Source organism: Astyanax mexicanus, chromosome 24 (assembly GCF_023375975.1).
Source record: "Astyanax mexicanus isolate ESR-SI-001 chromosome 24, AstMex3_surface, whole genome shotgun sequence".
NCBI lineage: Eukaryota > Metazoa > Chordata > Actinopteri > Characiformes > Acestrorhamphidae > Astyanax > Astyanax mexicanus.
Genome location: NC_064431.1, coordinates 28,022,150 through 28,045,271, shown reverse-complemented (window position 1 = coordinate 28,045,271; position 23,122 = coordinate 28,022,150). Strand labels below are relative to the sequence as shown.

The window sequence follows — 23,122 nt, the reverse complement described above, 5'->3', positions numbered from 1 at the left end:
AATACAATACTTTTTAAAAATGAACCTTTAAAAAATTACAAATACAGTTGCCTCAAGGGATTTTTTTTTATTTTGAATATTTTAGGTCATTATTTCGGTTCGAATGCATATAAAAGAAGTTATTAAAAATGCCTAATTCTTTTTAGAAGTTGGAAATCACGTCAATAATAATAATAAAAGAAAATTAAATAAATAATTGCTTTGTTCATTTCTTTTTTTTTTTTATTCACTGGACGGGGCCTGAGAGCGTGACGCGGCGGATCAGTGCTACGTGGACAGGAAGAAGCGCCGTCAGCTCGGCGGAGGGGAGATTTTAGGCTAAATTTGGTAAACAGAGCCGGAGGACGCTTGGAGAAATTAGCGAGATGTAGGGTTAGGAGGAATGGCAGCGGGCTGTTTTAGTTTTTTACGTTGTTTTTACTCGGTTGAGGTTTTTTTTTAGGTATGGGGTTCGTCAGTATGGAGCGCTGTATTGAGTACTGTTTGTTGGCCAGAAAGCTAGTTAGCTAGCTAGCGGGCTAATAACATTAGCCGGCTAGCTAACTAACTAGCTAACTAACCAACTAACTAACTAACTAAACAGGCTAAAAGTGGCAATAATAGAAGTTAGCTAGGATAGTGAACCAATGCTAATAATCTGAATTATCGCTCTTTCCCTGCTAAAGGAAACACAGCTGGTTAGCTAGCTGGCTGGTAGAGGGTAAATATGAGCTGGTTTAACGCCTCCCAGCTGTCCAGCTTTGCTAAGCAAGCTCTGACCACTGCTCAGAAATCCATCGACCGAGTTCTGGATATAAAAGAAGAGGACCAGTGGGGAGAGGGCATTACACCTACATCACACCTAACCGGTGAGTAATAAAACAGCTAATCAGCTGTTTATGTCCACCTTCTGGAGAGTTGGTTAGCTTAGCTAACCTGGCTAACTAGAATAACACAGAACAAGACAAAGTTTCTCTATTTTCAGTATTTTATTGGAGGCCCACCTGCACCTTCATACTGTTTTGTAAGCCCTTTTGCTTTATCATCTATCATTAGTGGGATGCTTCTGATCATGAAGTCATAACTAGGAACTGAGCTGTTGACTTTGCCAGCAAAACACAGTGTGGCATGTTTACTCAGGTGACACTAGGGGTGGCAGATAAGGCTCTAAAATAATATCATGATATTTAATTTTATATATTTTTAAGAATACACTACTGCAACAAAATGAAATTTTGATTTTATGGTTGCATATGATATGTTATGGCAAACTTCTAACTGAGATATAAAAAAATACAATAATTTTATCAGATTTCTAATAGAAAACAATGATCCAGCATGTCATAATACTAATAATGCACTCCAGATATATCCATATATCCAGGATTAAAGTAAAATACATTATTCTGGACAGATATAATCCGTCTCTAGTAGATATATAATGTGGAATGAGAACAGTGAGGATTTATTTTTTGCTAAAACAGCAAAAAAAGTAGAACTCTGATGTGATAATTAGGGATGGGTGATATGGAACGATATTTCAGGGTATAATATTGTTCACGAATTAAAAAAAATGGCGATGTTATTGTGTACAATAAGATATGGCACACCCCCTATGTGATAGCTGTTCTTTCTGTAAGCCTTACTTTAGCTTTAAAGGCTAAATAAACCCCTGATTTTAGCAGACTCCACCCTCAGTTCAGTTTATGCCCCTAAACCCATACATCACCCAGTGAGAGAGCTGATTGTTCTGAGCAGAGTGTCTCTGATAGCAGTGAGATGCAGATGGTTGGACGTCAGAAGGAGGGTGGTATTATTGAACAAAAGTCTACTTTCAAATGTCTACATTAAACCCAAGACTTGATGTCTCTTCTTGTTTATTTTCAGATTTACCCAGCAACCCTGTGTCCACAGGATGGGGAAGGAATCAGTGGGATTCCCCCACAGAGGAATGCCCAACGACTCTTCCCGCCTCGTCAGAGGCCATCACCAAGCCTGTCACTCGCACTGTGGTTGACGAATCCGAAAGCTTCTTCAGTGCCTTCCTGTCCCCTGGAGACATCCAGACAGTCCAAAAGCCTCTGGTGGTGTCTGTGGCTCCGACCAAATCTTACCCTCGAATACAGGAGAAAGCTGACGAAGAGATAATACCTGCTGGCAAAGACGATGTGGACTCTACCATACTTTCTCAGCCAGAATCGGATACATGTGACGGCATGGGACCAGAAGAGACCAAGCTGGTGGAGGTCATACTGAAAGAACTAGAGCCGCCACCAGTTAGTGTACCACAGCAATCACTTTCAGCTAGTATTCCACAACTGGAAGAGTCTGTTGTTCTTGAGCCATTGATTGCTCAAGAGCTAATGACTGAACCGGAGCAAGTTGAGAACAAAACTGAAGAATCTGAGGAGTGTGAGGAGACTGAGGATTCCAGGCTAACTTTGGAGGTCCCGCAAGTGGATGCACCATCGCCTATAGAGACAGGACCAGTGGAAAACACTGGTAATTCTGGTCCTACAGGGCCAAAAAGCCCAGTCAAAACTCTTTCAGGCCCGCCCAAAGACATTATGTTGGACTCCAAAGACCCTAAAGCAGAAGATCGTCAGAGTGACACCCCATCCCCTCCAGTTAGCGCTTTCTCCTCTGGTACCTCCACTACCAGTGATATTGAGGTGCTGGACCATGAAAGCGTAATCAGCGAGAGTTCAGCTAGCTCAAGACAGGAAACAGCTGAAGCTAAAGCAGGCCTGCATTTGATGCAAGGCTCCTTCCAGCTGCTGTCTGCCTCAGCCTGCGGTGATTTCCCCCGTCTGGACGACTACCCAAAGCTGACGGAAAGCTGCGGGTCTTCTTCAGATGCATTCGAACGCATTGACTCCTTTAGCGTCCAGTCGCTGGACAGCCGCAGTGTCAGCGAGGTCAACTCGGATGACGAGATTCCCGGAAATCGCACACTGGCATCGGTCACCGCCGGGCCCACCCCTGTTTCCCCTGCCCTACTGTCACCACCGACCAATCAGGAGCAGGAAGAGGCCGAGTTAGCATTGACAGACTCTTTAAAGGACCAAACACTGGAGGAGAATGATATGGAGGAAAGCGGCCGCAGTGCAACACCGGTAAATTGTGACCAGACAGAAGAATTACAGGAGGTGGAGCAAGAGTCTGGCTCAAATCTGACCCTGTCTAACTTAAGAACTGACCCAGATGAAGCCCTGACCCCGCCCATAACCGAGGAGCAAAAAGGAACCTCAAGCTGTGAACTACTGGAGCTTCAAAAGGTCAGAGTTTTTTGTTTGTTAGTTGTTTTAGTTTTGGCTTTAAACTTTTACTCACACATAAATCATGCAATTCCTTGATGGTGTAGCTGGTCTGTCAGTATAATCAAGGTGGTTGCTCATAGTGCTGGGCGATATGGGAAAAATCATATATCACGATATGGAATTTTTTAATATCACGATAACGATATATATCATGATATACCACATTTATATAAATAAATTATAAATAAATTAACAAACATGAAAATGAGGATATTCAATCTGTAATTTCAGTTTGTTTTAGTTTTTTCTTTTAATTACTGTTTTTATTAAATTCAGTTAAGGAGAACTTTCACTTTCAGTTTTCGTTATTTTGTTCATTTTCTTTACCAGGAATACTTGGTTACTTATGGTGATTATGGTGCTTATCATACCATAGCTTTATATAAAATAAAAATAGTATTAAAAAACAGATGACTACATCACAGACTATTTCCTGGAGCCTACTTTATATATTTGCATGAATAATTGATGAAATTACTGTAGAAACTATAGGGACGATAGAAGGTAAGTAGCACGATAGACAAATTTTTTATCGTCCCCACGATATTTATCGTCATATCGCACAGCACTAGTTGCTCAGTATAATTAGTGCCCACACTGATAGAGTACCGTGTAGAACAGCCAGCCTAAACATGCTAGCAGCACTCATCTCAGCTACACTGGAAAAGCTACAGCTTTTAAACCTGGTTCTGGAAAAACAATGTCCATTTTTAGTGATTTCCTGCTTTAACACACCCAGCTTGCCTCAGCAAGGGCAATTAGTTCATAAGTTGCATCAGCTGGGTTGCACCAAAACGAGTCCCCTCACATTGTGAGCTGCTGTGCTAGGACATCCCATTAAATGCGATGTAGCATTAGCTAAAAGCTGACATTATTCTAATTACAACTCTTAAACGATCTTTTAATTCAGAGGGTTCTGAATATATTTATTTACCACAGAATATAATAGTGGCATAAGTGTTAAATGTTCAAATGCCACAGTACATTTAGAATGGCCATTGAGTTTTAATGCAGAACATTTTTACAGTTTTATAACCAGAGTGTTTGCGCAAGGTTGGCCGTACATTGGCATCTGCATTTGCATTTTCCTTTGTGTGCTTGCATAAAGCTTTCTGTGGCAGTAAAACACTTAGGGTTGGTTTCCCAGACAGAAATTAAGCCAAGTCGTGCACTGTATTTTTCTGTTTATGGGAAATCTACATTCAAAAGGCTCTTTAGTTTAATACTAGGCTTAATCGTCTGTTGCGTCAGTTCTCAGAATGCAGCTAGAATGTATCTAGGAGAGTAACAATGCACTCTTTGGTTCAATTCACGATTCTAGATTCATGATTAGAATGTTTTAGGCTATTTGGAATATGTTTTAAATGGACAAAAATATATCATATTTTATATTGTATTATATATTATATTATTTATTGTATTGTAGAGTGTGTTGAAAGTGAAGCATTGCTACAGTAACTGTGTTCTTGTTTGTCACCTCACCCCAACTCCCCACAACCCTGCTACTGCTAGCTTGTACAACTGTCTGTTCAAATGAAATGAATAGAAAATTGATTAGTCTTATGTTTTCAGCCCCTCTGTCCCCTATTATATCGTAGTCCTTGTCTTTTCTGCACCAAACTGTAAGGTCAAAGCCATGAGTTAACAGTGTCATTTATGTTCTGGTACACCCCAAACAATATATTGTGTATGAAATAAATAAAATACTTGAAGAAATAAACGCTGCATGTGGCAAGACATGTGTTTTTGACATAGTGTAGTAGATTAGATGGATTAGATTCTTTTTTGTTTAGACGATATATTGTTCCAGAAAGTCTTGTTAAGAACAATATTGTTGTGATTCTGTTTAGAGGATGATTTTGTGCAAATAAAATATAATGACAATATAATAGCTTTATAATACAAGTGAAACATTTCAAAGAACATTGAACTTTTATTTGTTTGGAATATTCATGCATTGGATTATAAATATTTCACGAAAATATTCTACATAAAAAAGCTAAAATAACTGATAAATAATACTGTTTTAAATAAAGGGAACAGATCTGCTCCTTTCTTTGCCTAAGATTTCAACAATGATTGAGGCTATGTCCATACATTATATGATATATCATTATTGTAATGATCATGATAGGCCTAGTAACTAGCTTGTTTATTGATGTGTTTTGTTTGCTTCAGGTTATTAGCGAGCTCACGAGCAGACTGGAGAAAAGAGAAGCTCAGCTGCTGACCGTCAGCAAGGACAAGGCCCGTCTAGAGGAGGAGTGTGATAACCTCAAAGAGTGAGTAGCCTGCGGTCTTTTATGGTGACATATTGGTGATTTAGCGTTTTCACCTCTTCTTTGCTTTAAAATGAATGTATCAAGTGTTTCGCTGAAACGAATTTGATCCACTTGAGTGTTTAGCTGTGTGTGTGTGTTCCTGGAGTGGGTGTAATGGCAAAAACTGGCACAGAAATAGGTGTGGCAGTCAAAATATTTACTTAGGCTGAGGAAAAAGTGTTCTAAAGCACCACGACTGGAAAATTAAAGGACAACCTTGCACATGTTGACATACAGTACCAGTCAAAAGTTTAATGTTTTTCTTTATTTGTTCATTTTATTTATTTTCTACATAAGCAATTAATATTAAAAGGGCATGGAATTACGTAGTAAACAGTAAAAAAAAAAAGGATTGTCCTCCAAAATCTCCTGATCTAAACATGATCAACTGAGATGATGATTTGAGGTAAATTGGGATAGGCTGGAGCTTCACAGCGTGGAAAAGCAGTAACTATTATTCAGCACCTCCAGGAACTCCTTACTCCAAGATTGCGAGAAAACTATTCCAGGTGACTCTCCCTCATGAAGACACTAAAATTAAAATCTCACCAAGAGTCTGCAGATCTGTCCTCAAAGATAAATGTGCTACTTAGAAGAATCTAAAGTATAAAACATATTCTGGTTTTTTTAACACTGGTTGTTTACTAAACAATTCAGCATGTGTTCCTGTATAGCTTTAATATAATCTTCAGTATTAAGTTTACATTGTATATAATACATGAAATGAGAAGCTGTGTCCAAATTTTGACTTGTACTGTATGAACCTTAAAGAGTTTAAATAACTGAAGTTAAAGACTGTTTAACATACTGTTGTTTAGCTTGTGTTAACTGAGCGAGAAAAACGTCTGTTCACAAAACAGTAAGCGACAGGCCCAATAACTCACTGTAATGTAAGATGTGTTATTGTTCTGTGTAGTATTGTGCTAAGAGAATGGCTGGGGAATGCTGCTTGTTTTTCAGTCTTTCTTGTTTTTTTTTCAACCCTCTTGTTGTTGAGCTAAAAATATAAAGAGTACAAAGTGCAGTCGTACAGGGTTTCACACCAATAATGTCGCCTTACACTCGCTAATTATTCCTAAATAGACTTGTTTATGTTGGCTTCTGATATTGTGTGACACTGTGCTTCTCTCTTAAAGCAGAAATAAGTTTGTAGTAGTAGGCTGGATGACCTCAAAATTATTTGACCTTGTTTATGATGAATTAATGATAAGTTGCATGAAAGACAGACACAGCTTTTTTTCTTTGGTGCTTGGTTTTTGAGTTGCTCAGTTGCTCAGTTCTTCTCTATTATTCTGTTACTGAATGAATAGGGTGGAGTTATTTGACTACATAAACAATAGTATGTTTTAAGAATACATTGTGTTCATTCACTTACACAATGAGGAAAGTATTTACAGAGGGACTGAGTGCTATAACCAAAAATGTTTCATTGAAAATTGTAGAATTATCGCAGTATTATATATATATATATATATATATATATATATATATATATATATATATATATATATATATATATATATATATATATATTATTATTATTTTTTTACCGTTCACACTATAAGGCACAAAAATCGCCAGGTTGCCTTATAAACTGGTGCACCTTGTGTATGAATATTACCAGTAAAGCCACTCCACTGATGTACAGCTTAATACAGGAGTTTCAGTTAAGCTACTGAATTAGAAGAAAAACATGGAAAAACCCCTGTTCCTTACTGGTGTCACATAATGCTCCTTATAACCCAGTGAGCCTTATGTATGAAAATAGACCAGAAAATAGCCGTTTATGGATAGTGTGCCTTATAGTCTGTAAAATATGGTATTAACTTAAAAATTACTTATAAATGATTAAAGCTAGTAGTAGTAGCAACGATCTTGAGCAATTCATTTTGGTAAGATTTTAAAGAGCAGCACAATTTTATAAGACCATTCACACTATGAAGCTGACATAAGCCAACATAATGTATATATTACCTACAGAATATTTTATGTATCGGAATTAGGTGTGGGCAATATGGCTCTAAAATAATATCACGATATTTCAGGGTATTTTTGCGATAACGATATACTTGCCGATATAGCAAAACAGAAAAATAATTAATAAATTTCAGGAATATAGTATAATAGTATAACAGCATAAACATAATGTGACAAAATAAATAATATGGCATAAAATAATATAATGCAGAAAAAAATATTGCAGAATATTTAGTGCATGCATATAAACTGCAAACTAAAACAATTATACAATAAATACACCTAAAGCTACACAGTAAATAATAGACTACTTTTAAGACAGAACAATCTCTATTATCACGATATGGATTTTTAATATCATGATATTTCTGTGTCACTATATATTGTATACGATATAATATTTGGAATTATGTCAGAATCAACAAATTCAGACTTTGGATGCTATCTTTTTTGAGGCTAAATTTCATCTATACCATGTCTTGTCTTGTTTTGTCTTGTCTTGTCTAATAGATCCGGTTTGGTTGTAAAGTGACTAACACTAAAATGATTAAATAAATGTACCCCCATAGTGAGGTGATAAGCCTGAAGGAGGAGACCTCCAGCGTGCAGTCCCTGAAAGACGAGTTCACACAGCGAATCGCAGAAGCCGAAAGGAAAGCTCAGCTCGCCTGCAAAGAGAGGGACATCGCCAAGAAGGTGAGAAAAAGTGTTTTCTTCTGTTTTTGGCATCACCACAGATGGCATATTGAGCTTAATTGAGCTAAAAAGAATGAATTTGATGCAATTCTGTACAAAATTCTATCCTAAAAACAGAAGCCACACCCTCACCACCACTGTGTGATGTAATATGCTGTAATGTTAGCTGTTTGTTTCTACCCATCAAGTGTAGTTTGAGCACCTCCTCTCCCATTTTCTCCCAATTTAGCTAGTCCAGTTGTCCACCTATTGTATATCCCCCTATGCACTAGTGAAAAGACAACACTTTGCCTATTTTCAAACAGCTGCTGATGTAGCATTGCCAAGTAGCATCACAGCGCTCTCGGAGGAAAGCGCAGCGACTCGGTTCTGATACATCAGCTCACATTGTGCTGACTGACATCACCCTGGAAGTGATGAGCCAAAAGAGCGCCATCTACCCAACCAAAGAGAGCGAGGGCAATTGTTCTCTCTCAGGGCTCTGGCAGCTGATGGCAAGCTGCATAACCAGGATTCGAACCAGCGAACTCCTGATCATAGTGGCAGCATTTTAGACAGCTGGACCACTCGACAAAGACTTGCATCAATTTGCGTAACACGGCAAAGCCATATTTCAGTCGTATTTGGATAAATAAATATGAAATCTGACTCTACCACCTCAAGCCAACATGCCGCTTTCACTTTTAGGGACAGTTTTTTGTCCCTCAGTTTATAGTGTTCTTTATTGTTGGAACAAATAGCGTCAATTAAAGAAATACCATTTCTCACATAATGTGGCTTTAAGTAAAGGTCTTTAATTACAAACAAGAAAATATCGAGCCAGTGTTGTCTGATACTCAGGTCTTTGATATCAGTATTGTAGTGTATTCTGTTTTTCAGTTTATAGTAAAATATAAGTAGAATCGCACCATCACTAATGAGCACCTTTTAATAGTTTTTGCCACTAGAATTAAACTTTTTAATGTATTGCCAATATAATAGGACTCCCTGTAGTAAACATGAACTTGAGCCTGTTGTCACTATGCACCAAGCTCATTTTTCCTATATATGTTTAGGAAAAATAAAGCATATAGCCTGAAAGAAAGAGTGCACATGACCTTTTGCTACATTGTTATGATCAAGGCCTGTACATGAGTGCTCTATTCATCAAGGGTTTAATTTTTTACACAGCTTTATGGAGGTTATGCTCCTAGAAATACATCCTGTTCCAAGACACAAGTGAAGGAAACCATGTGTAAACATTATCCAGTTCTCTTGATTGTTCATGTCACGTGTCATTTCTTCAGGAAATCAAAGGCCTTCGAGAAGACCTGTCAACGAGGTTCAACTCCAGTGAAACCCTAGAGCTGATTAAAGACAAGGAGGAACAGATCAGAGGCCTTCTAGAGGAAGGTAAGCACACTCCACTCAACAAAAGTACTAAATATGCAGTTGATTCTCTGTAATGAATACATTAAAAAAATGTAGGTTATTTGACTTTTTAATGCACCTATAGACTGACATGCTAACAGTCCATCTCCATCTATAAATGCCTTTACATGTGTTTTAAGTGATCTGATCACAATGCACGTTGGGGATGTACTGTATACACCTGGCTGTTTATACAAAGTTAAGTAAAGCAAAGTAAAATCCAAACTGGGGCTGCACATTACAGGCTGTCATTTCAGCATCAATATTTAATATTGCAATAGTGCAGAAAAAACCCTATCCAATCGGCCAGGGGTCTAAAAGTGCTGCCGCTATGATCGGGAGATTGCTGGTTCAAATCCCGGTCATGTATCTTGCCATTAGCTGCTGAAGCCCTGAGAGAGTTCAATTGGCCTTGTTCTATCTGGGTGGATAGATGGAGCTCTTTCTTTCCCCTCATCACTTTTAGGGTGATGTCAATTAGCACAAGGCTGCGTCTGTGAGCTGATGTATCAGAACCGAGTCGCTGCGCTTTTCTCCGAGAGTTAGCACTGTGATGCTACTCGGCCATGTTGCATCAGCAGCTGTTCGAAAAGAGGCGATGGCTGACTTCACTTGAATCTGTATATGTGTATCATATGTGTATGTGGTATCACTGTTGATGAGGGATATTCAGGTAAATTGGGAGACAATGGGAGGAAAATGCCAGGTGTAAACAGGCTCACAGAGACCCTTGCATGTGAAAGTTGGTCAGGATGCTAATAGCACACAATAGCAACCCTTTCTGATATCATTGTTTGATTATGAATAACAAGCAATAAACTTTGACAACCTAATTTCTAGGGTGGGTCAAAGTCCTGATGTTGAGAATACAGTAAATGTCATTGCTGGCTTTCTGGAGCATTCTTAGAGTGTGTGACCTACTTACCAGGAGTTCTAAGAAAAATCTCTGTACTGAAAGACATGACCCTCACGGTTAGCCCTCTACTATGTATGGAAGCCCATTTCCGCCACCTGAAGAAAAAAAAAACGTCCTCAACTAAGTCATAATTATGAGATAGAAAAGTCATAATTATGGGATAGTAAGTCATAATTATGAGATAGTAAGTCATAATTATGAGATAGTAAGTCATAATTATGAGATACTAAGTCATAATTATGAGATACTAAGTCATAATTATGACATAGTAAGTCATAATTATGAGATAAAAAAGTCATAATTATGAGATAGTAAGTCATATTTATGAGATAAAAGTCATATTTATGAGATAAAAGTCATATTTATGAGATAGAAAGTCATAATTATGAGATACTAAGTCATAATTATGAGATACTAAGTCATAATTATGAGATAGAAAGTCATAATTATGAGATAGAAAATCATAATTATGAGATGACTTTTTATCTCATAAATATGACTTACTATGACTTATATTGTAGCATATATATATATATATATATATATATATATATATATATATATATGATTTTACAGCTTGGTCCCCCCCAGTTCAAAATTTCCATATGCGCCCCTGGTGGACGCTTTTATCCAAAGCGACTTACAAATATTTTTTTTCATTAGTTCAAGGCAAAAACATTTTTTGACACTGGCCTAAAGAAGGCCAAAGGGGAGTAGTAGGATAGAGGAGGAAAGGAGGAGAAGAAGGAAATGAGGTTAGAAGTAGTTTGTTTTTTAGAGTTGTTAGGAGAGTAAGTGCTCTTTGAAGAGTCTCAGTCTTCATATCATATAAGATACCCAGTGATTCCCAGACCTATTTAGGAACATCTATTAGTAAGAGAAATACAATAATGCAGTTACAATGTGTCACATTATGATAAAAGATTTGTTAAGATGATAAAAGTTTAGTTGAGCAACCCATTCTAACAAAAATATTTGAAAAATCAAACTTGTTTTAGACTATATTGTACTATATTTTATCAGGGCAGAGAAGTTATTGATTTATATTATCTCTTGTGTACAGCTTTTCCCTGTTTATGTCATAAAAGTTGATTTCCAGGCATTGTGATAAGCCCTGTGTGTGTGTGTGTGAGTGTGTGTGTGAGTGTGTGTGTGAGTGTGTGTGTGAGTGTGTGTGTGAGTGTGTGTGTGAGTGTGTGTGTGAGTGTGTGTGTGAGTGTGTGTGTGAGTGTGTGTGTGAGTGTGTGTGTGAGTGTGTGTGTGTGTGTGAGTGTGAGTGTGAGTGTGAAAGAGAGATAAGCATTGTTATCTAAATGATGTTTTTTATTTCCCCATCAGGAGAGAAACTCTCTAAGCAGCAGCTCCAGCATTCCAACATCATCAAGAAGTTGAGGGTGAAGGAGAAGGACAGTGACACGAAGATCACCAAACAGTCCAAAAAGCTTAAGGAGCAGGAGGAGGAGCTTAAGCAGCTGCAGCAGGTCAGAGAATGACAGGAACCTGTAGCATTGTTTATAGTAGTATATGACTAGATACGTCCAAGCTCTTACTGGACCTGTATTACTTTTACCCAATGAAACGTTTATTAATTTTAACCTTTGAATCCTAGGTTGAATATACAAACAATTTTACAATCTATAAACATTTCTAATGCAAAAACTATTGTGAATTATTTGATAACTAGTGTGTTTAGCATTTCTTGTGGCATCCCTCAGGGTCCCATTTTGGGGCCCATACAGTGACCGTTAATTCTGATCATACTGTAGCAATGAAAGTGACCAAGTTTGGACGTCCAAACAGCGTCTGATGGGTTCAATTCAGTTTGAATCCAACATGGATGTAGGTCTACAGCCTCAATAATAATTGTGTAATGGTTTAATTTAGTACACGGTTAATTGTGCACTTGTGTGCAGGTGCTGGATGGAAAGGAGGAGCTGGAGAAGCAGCACAGAGAGAACATTAAGAAGCTGAACTCTGTGGTGGAGCGTCAGGAGAAAGATCTGAGCAGAGTGCAGACTCAAAACGAGGAGCTCCAGGAGAAGAACCGCAGCCTACAGGCCACCTTGGACAGCTGTTATAAGTAAATACACAAACTGGGTTTACATGAGCAGACACACTTTCATTGTTTTGGTGCTTAGGGTATTCTAAAAAAAAAAAAAAGGCATAAAATTATAGGGTGGAACTGTAGGGACAGGGGATGCAAGGTGAAAGATATGATTGTTTTCTCTTTCTATGTTTCTTTCTTATGTTATGTCTCCGTTACGTAACCCTATAGTTCATTCTACTTAAAATAGCAAATATTTGATCACAAAAAGGCATAAAATATCAGGGGAAAGAAAATCTTAAATCCATCTCATAAAAATGCTACAAACTGAAAATACAATTGAAGTTTTATTTTTGCTCATACAATTTCGTAGTTTCCATTTTTTATGTGTTTTATCTTACTGAATTAATGGGAGGCTAAACCAATGAAACCAACAGCATCGTTTATTAGCTCATTATTTATGTGCATTAGCTATTGTACACGTTACTGTGGGCATAGAGAAACTGTAGGGAAGGGAGTTAGAAAATCACAATTTTGCACTGGACCCAAATTTTTCCACTTCATTCACATGGTGCTGTACGATAAATTGTTTACACTATTTTGGCAAACTCGAAATAACAGCAAACTCGAACTGCATTACTTACATGCAGCAACAGAGGGAGCTCTTCACGCTTGTATGATATAACAAGGCTGGAGGTAGAGCGAGGTAGAGCTACTGAACCACTACACCATGCTGCTACTACTACTACTACTACTACTACTAAATAGAGAATTTGCCTAGTCCATCCCTCACTAACCAGAGATGCATTTTTTGTGCATGGCCAGGTGTAAACAGGGTTCTTCATGTATGGTTCAAGGTCAGATATGAATATGATTCTGTTAGTGTTGAGCTAAAAAGCTCTGATTTAAGGTGGAACACAAACACCTCAGTATTAGCAAATGATCTCAGATATTGCATCATTTGTTTTTTTTTTCTGCACAAACGCTGAGCTCATAATGACTCCTCCCACCCTGTTAGCCTACCTTAGTCATAATCCAGAATAAAACTGTCATTTTTACATTGCCCTGTGTGTGTGCTTGTTTAGGGAGCTTGCAGAGCTGCATAAGGCCAACGCCACGAAAGCCAGTGAAGCCCAGGAGTTGGCTGTGAGCCGGGAAGTTCAGGCCAAGGAGGAGCTCAGCCTGGCGCTGGAACAAGCCCAGGAGGAGTCCCGCCTTCAGCAGGAGGCTCTGGCCAATCAGGTAATTCTTTGTCTTGGCCTCACCGGCTTGGCCACGTCACTATAACCAGCTGTTCAGTTGAAATAGTAGCCTATTCATTGACATGCTTACTGGTATTCATTTCAAAATATTACATAACAGCTGGTCTGGAACAATCCCCACCGACAGCATGACTTCATAATACGTGTCCATGAATAGCAGTCCTGATGTTTGTAGAGTGCTTCTTCAGCAGTCTCACTCATTTCCTGTCGTGCCTGTGGTTTCAGGTGGCGGACCTGAGGCTAGCTCTGCAGAGAGCTGAACAGCAGCAGGCCAGAAAAGAGGATTACCTGCGTGAAGAGATCAGTGAACTCCAGCAGGTAACTCAGTGGCACTGCTGCCCTTTCCTAACCAGAAGGCCTGTGGTGTTTTAAGCTCGGCACTTCGTCAGCCAAAGCATTTCAGTGCACCATTCATTCAAAACAAGAAAAAAAGTCTTCAGTGGTGCTCACCATTATGGTTTCATCTGTGGATGTATTTTTAATATTCACTTTGGCTTTATTTCTGTATGAACCAGAACAGAATGAAATATCATTTGTTAAAATACTGTACATCTATTCCCTAAAGTAAGTCAACACATTCCCAAAAAAAAAAACAAATGCACAAAGAAAGATGGGACAAACCTCTTTATATCACAGTACTTTATCACAGGCTGGATTTACATTGCCAGGCTGAAGTAGGGTAGGGAAGTACTTCGTTTACATTTTTTGGGTTATCACAAAATGGGTGTTCATGGGAAACTCATCCAAAGAGCTGAAATTATGCCATGAATACTAGCAAATTTAAACTGTATTACTTGCATGCAGTGAAAAGGTAGCTAGCTGTTCATACTGCAGGCTATGCTTGTTGATATAAAAAAAGACTGGAGGCAGAGCGAGGTAGAGGTCCACAGTGGGCGCACACACCAAACTCCTAGTTGCTCACTAAAGGGTCAGAGATCCCAACTTACTCCCTTGCCCTTAACCTATTGAATTTCTTCCTAAATTTGCTGTTTTGGGTTTAGTTCTCTCATACTGGCCACTGAATATTCAAAATACAACTTCAAGGCAAAGAACTCTCTGAGTATGTGATAAATAGAAGATGCGCTACAACTGAGCTGCAGCACGGTGGCCAAGGTCATACTGTGGTTTTCCCGGATGGATTCCACTTGGAAGTTTAATGGTTAACACTAATGCATTATTTAACAGTAATCTTTGTGTTCTTTCCCTGTTACAGAGGTTGCAGGGGGCAGAAACCAGGAACCAGGAGCTGAGTCAGAGTGTTACCTCTGCGACCAGGCCTCTCCTCCGGCAGATCGAGAACCTGCAGGCTAATCTGGGAGCCCAGACGGCATCCTGGGAAAAACTTGAAAAGAACCTCTCGGACCGTTTAGGTGAGAACAGCCACGTAAATATGCAGTTTAAAAGAGTTTATTTTCTCTTTTTCTGTAATTATTAAAAAAATGGACCAGTTACTGTATGTCCCCCCCCCCACATCTCTTCTCCACCTAACTTTTTTTCCCACACTTTTCCCCCGAACTGTCTGTCTCTACCTTCCTCTCTGCCTTTTCTGGGTGGAGCAGCTGAGGCTCAGGCCCAGTTGGCTGTTGCTGTGGAGAAGGAGCGCTCAGCAACCGAGGAGCTCCTCGCCATCAAGGCTCAGCTTGCCTCGCTGGAGTCGCAGAATTCCTTACTGCGTCAGGAGAAAGGGCGTCTGCAGGGCCAGCTGGATGCTGAGAGAGCTCGGCGGGAGAAGCTGGAGGATGACAGCAGCAGGTACTGAAAGATCAGTGTTCTTCATAATGGATTGCAACAGTCAGATTGGCATGTTTGTGCAATTCATTACGCAGCAGGATATTAGGGGTGGGAAGCACAGGGCATCTCATGATATGATATCATTACGACAAGATACTGTGTTTCTGAGATACGTCACAGCATTTGTGTTACTGAAGAAGATACAATACTCCTAAATAAGCAAATGTATGGATTTATGGATTTATTGGTGTCGGATTCACAGAATTTAACAACCAATATTCTTCACCACAGATTTGATTAGAGCCACCATCTTGAGTAACTTTAGTAAGTCAAATTGAGGGAGCGAGTCTCAGGGACTTAAAGCACCCGTGTTTGAATAAAATCTTGATATTTTTTATGCCACATATCGAAAATGTATTGCAAAAAACAACAACAATATATTAAAATATCGATACAATACATCACAATATCAATGTTTTGTCCCACCCCTACAGGATATGCAGAATTAGAGTTTAATTAAGTGTCTGAAATCTGTGTCATTGCTTATCTAGTTATCTTTTTATGTGTGTAGGGAACATGTGGAACTAGAGAATCTTAGAGGAGAACATACGCGAGCCCAAGAAGAGTCCAGAAAAGAGAAGGTACCTCTTTTTTTTTTAAGAGTTAGTTTATGTAAATGTTAAAGTTTATAAACATAATACAAATAAAATCATATGATGAGCATACATTAAAGTGAGAAAAAGAAATAGAAACAACAATAATACTAAAATAATAATAATAATAATAATAATAATAATAATAATAATAATAATAATAATAAAAAGTTGGGGGAGGGAGGGAGAGCAGTTACATATAATTAAGTCTGTATATTTTCAATCTAAAAAATAGTCCTTGATATAGTCAATAAATGGCTGCCAGGGTTTATAAAATACTTAAGTGTTATTCTTTAATTGATAAGTTTTACTCTTGAGTTCAGAAAATAACATACCAATAGGTATAAGAGCATCTGATTTCCATTTACTTGTAATTAGCATAATTTCAGTTTTAGAGCATATTTATTTCTAAAGTCAGCATTAGTAAAAATTTTCAGGAGAGAAATTTCTGGGTCAATATTGCATATTGCATCCACATATGCACACAAACTCCCACTTCTGATTCTCCATCAGCTGCTGCTCACCAACCAACTTGAGATGGAGAAAATGAAGGTGGAGCAGGAGAAGAAGAAATGCTACCTTGCACAAGAGGCCCTAAAGGAAAAGGTTGGTGATTAGAAGTGCTACTATGCAGGCCAACATAGGAATTTGCAGTTCTTGAGGACTGTGTTTAATACAGTATTCATAATGTCTGTATTTTAAACTAAAAGCAAGGTCTGATTTGTATAGTGCATGAGATTATTAATATAAATTTTACATAATATTGCATACAAGTCTTTCTGTATTTTGTGTTTTTTAGGAGCGCAAGGCTCTAAGTGTGTCTGTAGGCGAGGCTCCTCCATCCTCCACCCCATCTCTCTCTCGCTCCAGCTCTATCAGCGGGGCTGACCAGGGTGGGCTGCACACCTCAATGCTCTCTCAGGTCAGTCAGATGGGTTTTACAGGATGGAACCTCAAACATCAAAAGAACATGTTTGAAAAAAAATGTAAAGTTAGTAAATTTTAGATTCCAGATGTAAGAACCAGTCGCTTAGTTGCAAGTCACTATGTTTCAAGTCACTATGTTTCAAGTCACTATGTTTCAAGTCACTATGTTTCAAGTAACTATGTTTCAAGTAACTATGTTTCAAGTCGCCTAGTTGCAAGTCGCCTAGTTGCAAGTCGCCTAGTTGCAAGTCGCCTAGTTGCAAGTCGCCTAGTTGCAAGTCGCCTAGTTGCAAGTCGCCTAGTTGCAAGTCGCCTAGTTGCAAGTCGCCTAGTTGCAAGTCGCCTAGTTGCAAGTCGCCTAGTTGCAAGTCGCCTAGTTGCAAGTCGCCTAGTTGCCAGTCGCCTAGTTGCCAGTCGCCTAGTTGCCAGTCGCCTAGTTGCCAGTCGCCTAGTTGCCAGTCGCCTAGTTGCCAGTCGCCTAGTTGCAAGTCGCCTAGTTGCAAGTCGCCTAGTTGCAAGTCGCCTAGTTGCAAGTCGCCTAGTTGCAAGTCGCCTAGTTGCAAGTCGCCTAGTTGCAAGTCGCCTAGTTGCAAGTCGCCTAGTTGCAAGTCGCCTAGTTGCAAGTCGCCTAGTTGCCAGTCGCCTAGTTGCCAGTCGCCTAGTTGCCAGTCGCCAGTCGCCTAGTTGCCAGTCGCCTAGTTGCCAGTCGCCTAGTTGCCAGTCGCCTAGTTGCCAGTCGCCAGTCGCCTAGTTGCCAGTCGCCTAGTTGCAAGTCGCCTAGTTGCAAGTCGCCTAGTTGCAAGTCGCCTAGTTGCAAGTCGCCTAGTTGCAAGTCGCCTAGTTGCAAGTCGCCTAGTTGCAAGTCGCCTAGTTGCAAGTCGCCTAGTTGCAATCCTGTTCAAATCACCAAATATAATGTCTTTTCAATATTTAACACCAGTGATTAAGTAGTTAATTAGTAGAATATTAAGTTGAAAGTCACTAAGTTAAGTCTCAAGTCAAGTCTCAATGTGGCAATGTTTAAGTTCTTTGCTATTCTGTGGCCACAGGAAGACTGCCTGGACCACTCGTTTGGTACGATGACCATGTCTCTGAGTGGGAGCAGCCTGTATGAGGCAGCACGCCTGACTGGAGGCTCCAGCATCATCGAGAACCTGCAGTCCCAGCTCAAACTGCGGGAGGGAGAGATTGCGCAACTCCAGGTAATCTACACCTACAACAACTGTACACCAGTATTTTGTTTTATTATTCATTTGGTTTCTAATTTTACCTGATTTTCTCACAGTTTGGAAGTGTACATTTTGGAACTACCCAAATGTAAAAAATGTTTCAGTACTAATTCACTTCATATTTTTATGTATAGCTGGAAATCTCCAGTCTAGAGAGGAGCCGTGCGGTAATGGCAGAAGAACTGGTCCGGCTGACCAATCAGAACGACGAGATGGAGGACAAAGTTAAGGAGATTCCCAGACTCAAAGTGCAGCTCAAAGTGAGTTCATTACTAGCCTACTAGTGACCTACTAGTTCGAATAAAATGTCAAAAATGTCCACAAAAGCTGTTTAAAATCGTGAAGTGCTAAAAAGAAAACAAATATTTAGACATTATGGCTATATATCATTTAAAATGTAACTATAAATAATTATAGTCACGGTATATGGTGCTCACCTCATATTATCTGGTGCGGACTTGATAATTTTGGGTGCTCACCGCATGGTATCTGCTAATCGCATGGTATCTTATGCTCACTGCACTCATTGCATGATATTCAGTGCACACCATCATATGGGTAATGGGTGCATACCACATAGCATCTGCTCTGCACCTGATAGTAGTAGGAGCTTATCACAAAGTATTCGGAGCTCACCACATGGTATCTGGTGCTCACCATGTAGTATCAGATGCTCACCACATGGTATCTGGTGCTCACCATGTAGTATCAGGTCCTAACCAGCTTTTTATCTAAAATAAAATAAACCATGTCACTTTTATTTGGAAAAAACAGACTGTGTCTCTTCAAGGACTCTGTAGTATTATCTAACTATTTTATTTTTATTTACTAGTAAACTAAATTATGTGAAAATACAAATTTGTGTCAGTCCTATTCATTTTTATCCCTATCGATTTTCCATCTCTAAGCTGTAACCTAATCATTATTAATACTAATCCTTCTATTGATAGTGATAAAGAGGATCTTAAAAGTGCATTTGTGTTCACACTGTCTTCAGGATCTGGAACAGAGGCACAACACCATCCTGCAGATGTACGGAGAGAAAGCAGAGGAGGCTGAGGAGCTGCGGCTCGACCTGGAGGACGTCAAGAACATGTACAAGACTCAGATCGACGAGCTTCTCAAAAACCAGAAATAGACTGGCACTCTTTCTCTCACACACACACCTCACTCTCATACACACACACACACACACATGCTGTCTCAGTGACAGATGACAGGACGCCAAGTGCATTTACTGTAGAAAAAAAACTCTCTTTCAGTGGGAGAAAGCAGAAGGTTTGTGATGTGCAAGAGACTCATCGTCCATCCAGGATTTAATTATACATATTTTTCTCCTCTGTGCTCATGTAGTTTCACCATGGGGTATATATATACTGTATATATGTGTGTATATACTCTCCTTATAGCTATTTATGAAGTGATTCCTTTTTGGGGTTGTTGAATCTGACACTTTAAATGTGATTTTCTTTAAAAGATAATCAGTAGACTTGACTTACGAACAAATAAATAACTGTCTGTTAGTGTGGGCTTATTTTTGGTGAGCTACTCGTGTGACATAAGAGTTTCTGAGAAATCTGGACTCGTAAAGTATTTTAAAGTAAAATATTATTAAAATATTTAATGAGCGAATAAACACACTGTTTCTGTTCATACTTTACTGCTCATACATGCAGTCCAAAATCGGTTCATAATCGGATTATTGCAGTTAGTCAAAAATGTGAACAGTATACTCCTTAACGACTTTTTAAGCTCTAACTGGACGGAATTAGTTTCTCAGGGGGTCCTGGGTAATTTTCTCTTTTATGGGGGGTCCTCTGTGATTTTATTTCCGTCCAGAACGACCATGTATGTGTTTTTCTTAGACATCCTCTGAGGAAATTACAGACTGAATTGTCTACTGTTTTTCGCTGAACTCAGTGGTCCTCCGTTAATTTTAGTCCCGTCCAGACGCACATCTCTGAGTTTCATCACCTCTCGTTTAATAAAATAGCTATTAGTCCACTGCTTCGCACCTTAATTACACTTTGGCCTTGCGTTTCTGCGGAGATCCATGTAAAAACATAACTGTGAGTGAAAATGGAGGAGCTACTGAACTTGATGTCATGTGACCTAGAAAACAACAAAAAAAAACCTTGGTCCTCCTGTATTTTCAAATGCATTCCAGATGCAAGAGTTTTATCACTGTGTAAAAGTGTGAAATATTTTACACAGACGTCCCCCTGAGAAACTAATCCTGTGTGGATAGGGCTTTAGACTAGAGAGAAAAAAAAAATCTGATAAAGTATCGTTCAACACCTTCAGAGCTGAAACTAAAACTGAAATTGTTTTATGTCACGTCTAATTCTATGAGATTATTGGCTGGTTGCAAAAACAAAAATCCGGAAATATTGCCTGACTCATGTAAACTCATGTAAAGTTTTCCCAATATCTGATTACCAAAATTCTCAGAAAAATCTGGATTAACCAGATAATGAAGTGCATGTAAATGCGTTGAGTCTCTGGTTGCTTTTTTTTTGTGGAGAACTTTTCTAAACTCAAACATTTGAAATGTAGTATCTTACCAAAACACAAATGGAAAAATCTCAGTATTATTAACCTTAGGGGGACACAAATCTCCAAAAAAAAGGGATACATGTTAAATCCAGAAAATTAAACCCAATAGTTGGCAGTTATTTGCACTAAACTCTGAACTATTCTCTGCTGTTTTTTTTTTTTTTGTGCTGAGCTTTACTTCCAATTCTGTGGAAACTGAATACAACAAATAGATAGAAGCGGTACCAGACCTTTCGTACACTTCATTAGGAGCTCATCTCACCTACAGAGAGCTAAAATATATGATAATTTGTTGCAATAATCAATAAACCAAGGTTATATTGTATAGGAAAATTATATTATAGTGTAGAATTCATTGGAAAATCAAGTGGTATGTAAATGTTTCAACTAACTCCAAAGATTAAGGCATGTTTGGTGTCTGTAGTTTGCTTCTATAGTTTGCCTGGAGGATAATTGGAGACATAAAATGGCATACCCTGTTTTAACTCTGCAACACCACACTACACTCTTCTTAAAAACTATAGTGCTACAGTAGTTTCTTTTTAGTGATGCTAATTTTCTTTATGAAGCCAAAAGTGATACTTCTATGGCGGTGGTTCTCAAACTTTTAAGTGAAACACAACACAAACATTACATTTACATTTAAGTCATTTCGCTGACGCTCTTTTCCAGAGTGACTTACAAGGTTACTTCCATTACAGAGTTGGGCCAATGTAGTGTTGGGAGTCTTGCCCAAGGACTCTTAATGGTGTATCACAGTTTAGTCACCCAGACCAGGAATTGAACCCCAGTCTCTCACATGATGTGGTAGCTCATAAGCAGGCGGTGATGTCATCCACTGCGCCACACACGTAATTAAACAAAGCAAGCTAGATGTTGCTTCAACATGTCATTTATGCTTTTATTTCTATGGTCGAAGGTTTACCAATAGGTTCTAATAACCCTAGTCTGTAATCTAGAATAGATGTTTGGTTTTTGTTTCTGGTCAGTGCAGTATATCTGCTGAGACGGCTCAAAAATCTAGTATAGTCCAGTATAGTAAACTAAGGGAGTCTTTACACTTCAAGTCCAAATAGGTCCAAAGGCTGTGCCCTGTTCTGTCCAGCTATCCATTGAACCCTAAAACAGGGATTTTTAAAAAACTTAAAAACCCTAAACACACTCTTAAACCCTAAAACAGGGGTTCTCAACATGTCTCAGCCCAGGACCCACATTTTCTCATGGTCATTACCATTACCAGTTACGACCCACTTTTATAGAATACAAACCAAATCAATGTATTCTTGAAGAATAGCCTTCAAAAACCCATTTATACCTACATATTCACGCAAAGTTAATTCGAGAGCAATGTAAAACAAAATGGAACATGACAACTAAATGTATAAAATTACTACAACTAAATTAAATATCAAAACTGCACAAAACAAATGAGGCCACAAAATTTGATATTTCAATTCTCTGCATATCCCTGCATTCATAGTAATTTAGTAAGAAACTCTTTCCCCAATAAAAAAGACGAATACAAAATATGATGAGCATAAATTATTTATCTCAAGATCAAGATTCTGGTCCATGATGACGTGATGATTTCTTATATAATATGTTCTGGGTCACGTTGTCACTGTGAATTTCCAACACGAAGGTCCTAGTTAGGTTCTACTGTATTCAGAGTCAGAGTGGAAAGCTTGGTGTAGGGTAGGAAAATTCTTAAATAGCTTGAGGCATTTAGTATAAAATTGGTGTTAACTGGCCTTTAAGTCTCAAAAATCATTCACCACACCATTACACCACCATGTCCTCCTGAATTACTAGATGTGGAGGTGTTCCTAAAATAAAAAAAATGTTTAGTGAGTCTAGACTGTAAAGCAAAAGAAGCAAATTGGAGACACCAAACTGAAACCAGACTGAACTAAAACAACTTAAGTGAATTCAGCTCCATTGCAACTCCATTTTTTATTTCCTGTCCAGTTGTGGAAATCTTCCTTTTCATTTGCAGTTTCTGTGTAAATGTGTAAATAAAATGAGAAATATCGACTATCGAAGACTTTTTGACTCATTCCTTCTCATGTCCTTTTTTTTTTTCACACCACATATTTGGGTC

At 38.6% G+C, this 23,122-nt stretch overlaps 1 protein-coding gene across 1 annotated transcript; it reads left to right on the top strand.

Annotated features, from left to right (window-relative positions):
• Window positions 1-260: 260 nt before the first annotated feature.
• Window positions 261-23,058, top strand: tmf1 (TATA element modulatory factor 1). The gene is made up of 17 exons (XM_007256427.4): window positions 261-848; window positions 1,867-3,257; window positions 5,478-5,581; window positions 8,167-8,293; window positions 9,580-9,685; window positions 11,958-12,100; window positions 12,533-12,699; window positions 13,749-13,905; window positions 14,151-14,243; window positions 15,139-15,295; window positions 15,485-15,677; window positions 16,228-16,297; window positions 16,823-16,915; window positions 17,109-17,231; window positions 18,286-18,438; window positions 18,600-18,725; window positions 19,463-23,058. Exons 1-17 carry the CDS (start codon window positions 707-709, stop codon window positions 19,601-19,603), a joined length of 3,486 nt encoding a protein of 1,161 aa, XP_007256489.3. The 5' UTR covers window positions 261-706; the 3' UTR covers window positions 19,604-23,058.
• The last annotated feature ends 64 nt before the right edge of the window (window positions 23,059-23,122 follow it).

Bases quoted from the DNA above. Each gene is read 5' to 3' on its own strand.
- tmf1 (XM_007256427.4), top strand. From the start codon at position 707: ATGAGCTGGTTTAACGCCTCCCAGCTGTCCAGCTTTGCTAAGCAAGCT. The intron at 3,258-5,477 runs GTCAGAGTTTTT...TGTTTGCTTCAG, and splicing joins AACTACTGGAGCTTCAAAAG to GTTATTAGCGAGCTCACGAG. The intron at 16,916-17,108 runs GTTGGTGATTAG...TGTGTTTTTTAG, and splicing joins AAGAGGCCCTAAAGGAAAAG to GAGCGCAAGGCTCTAAGTGT.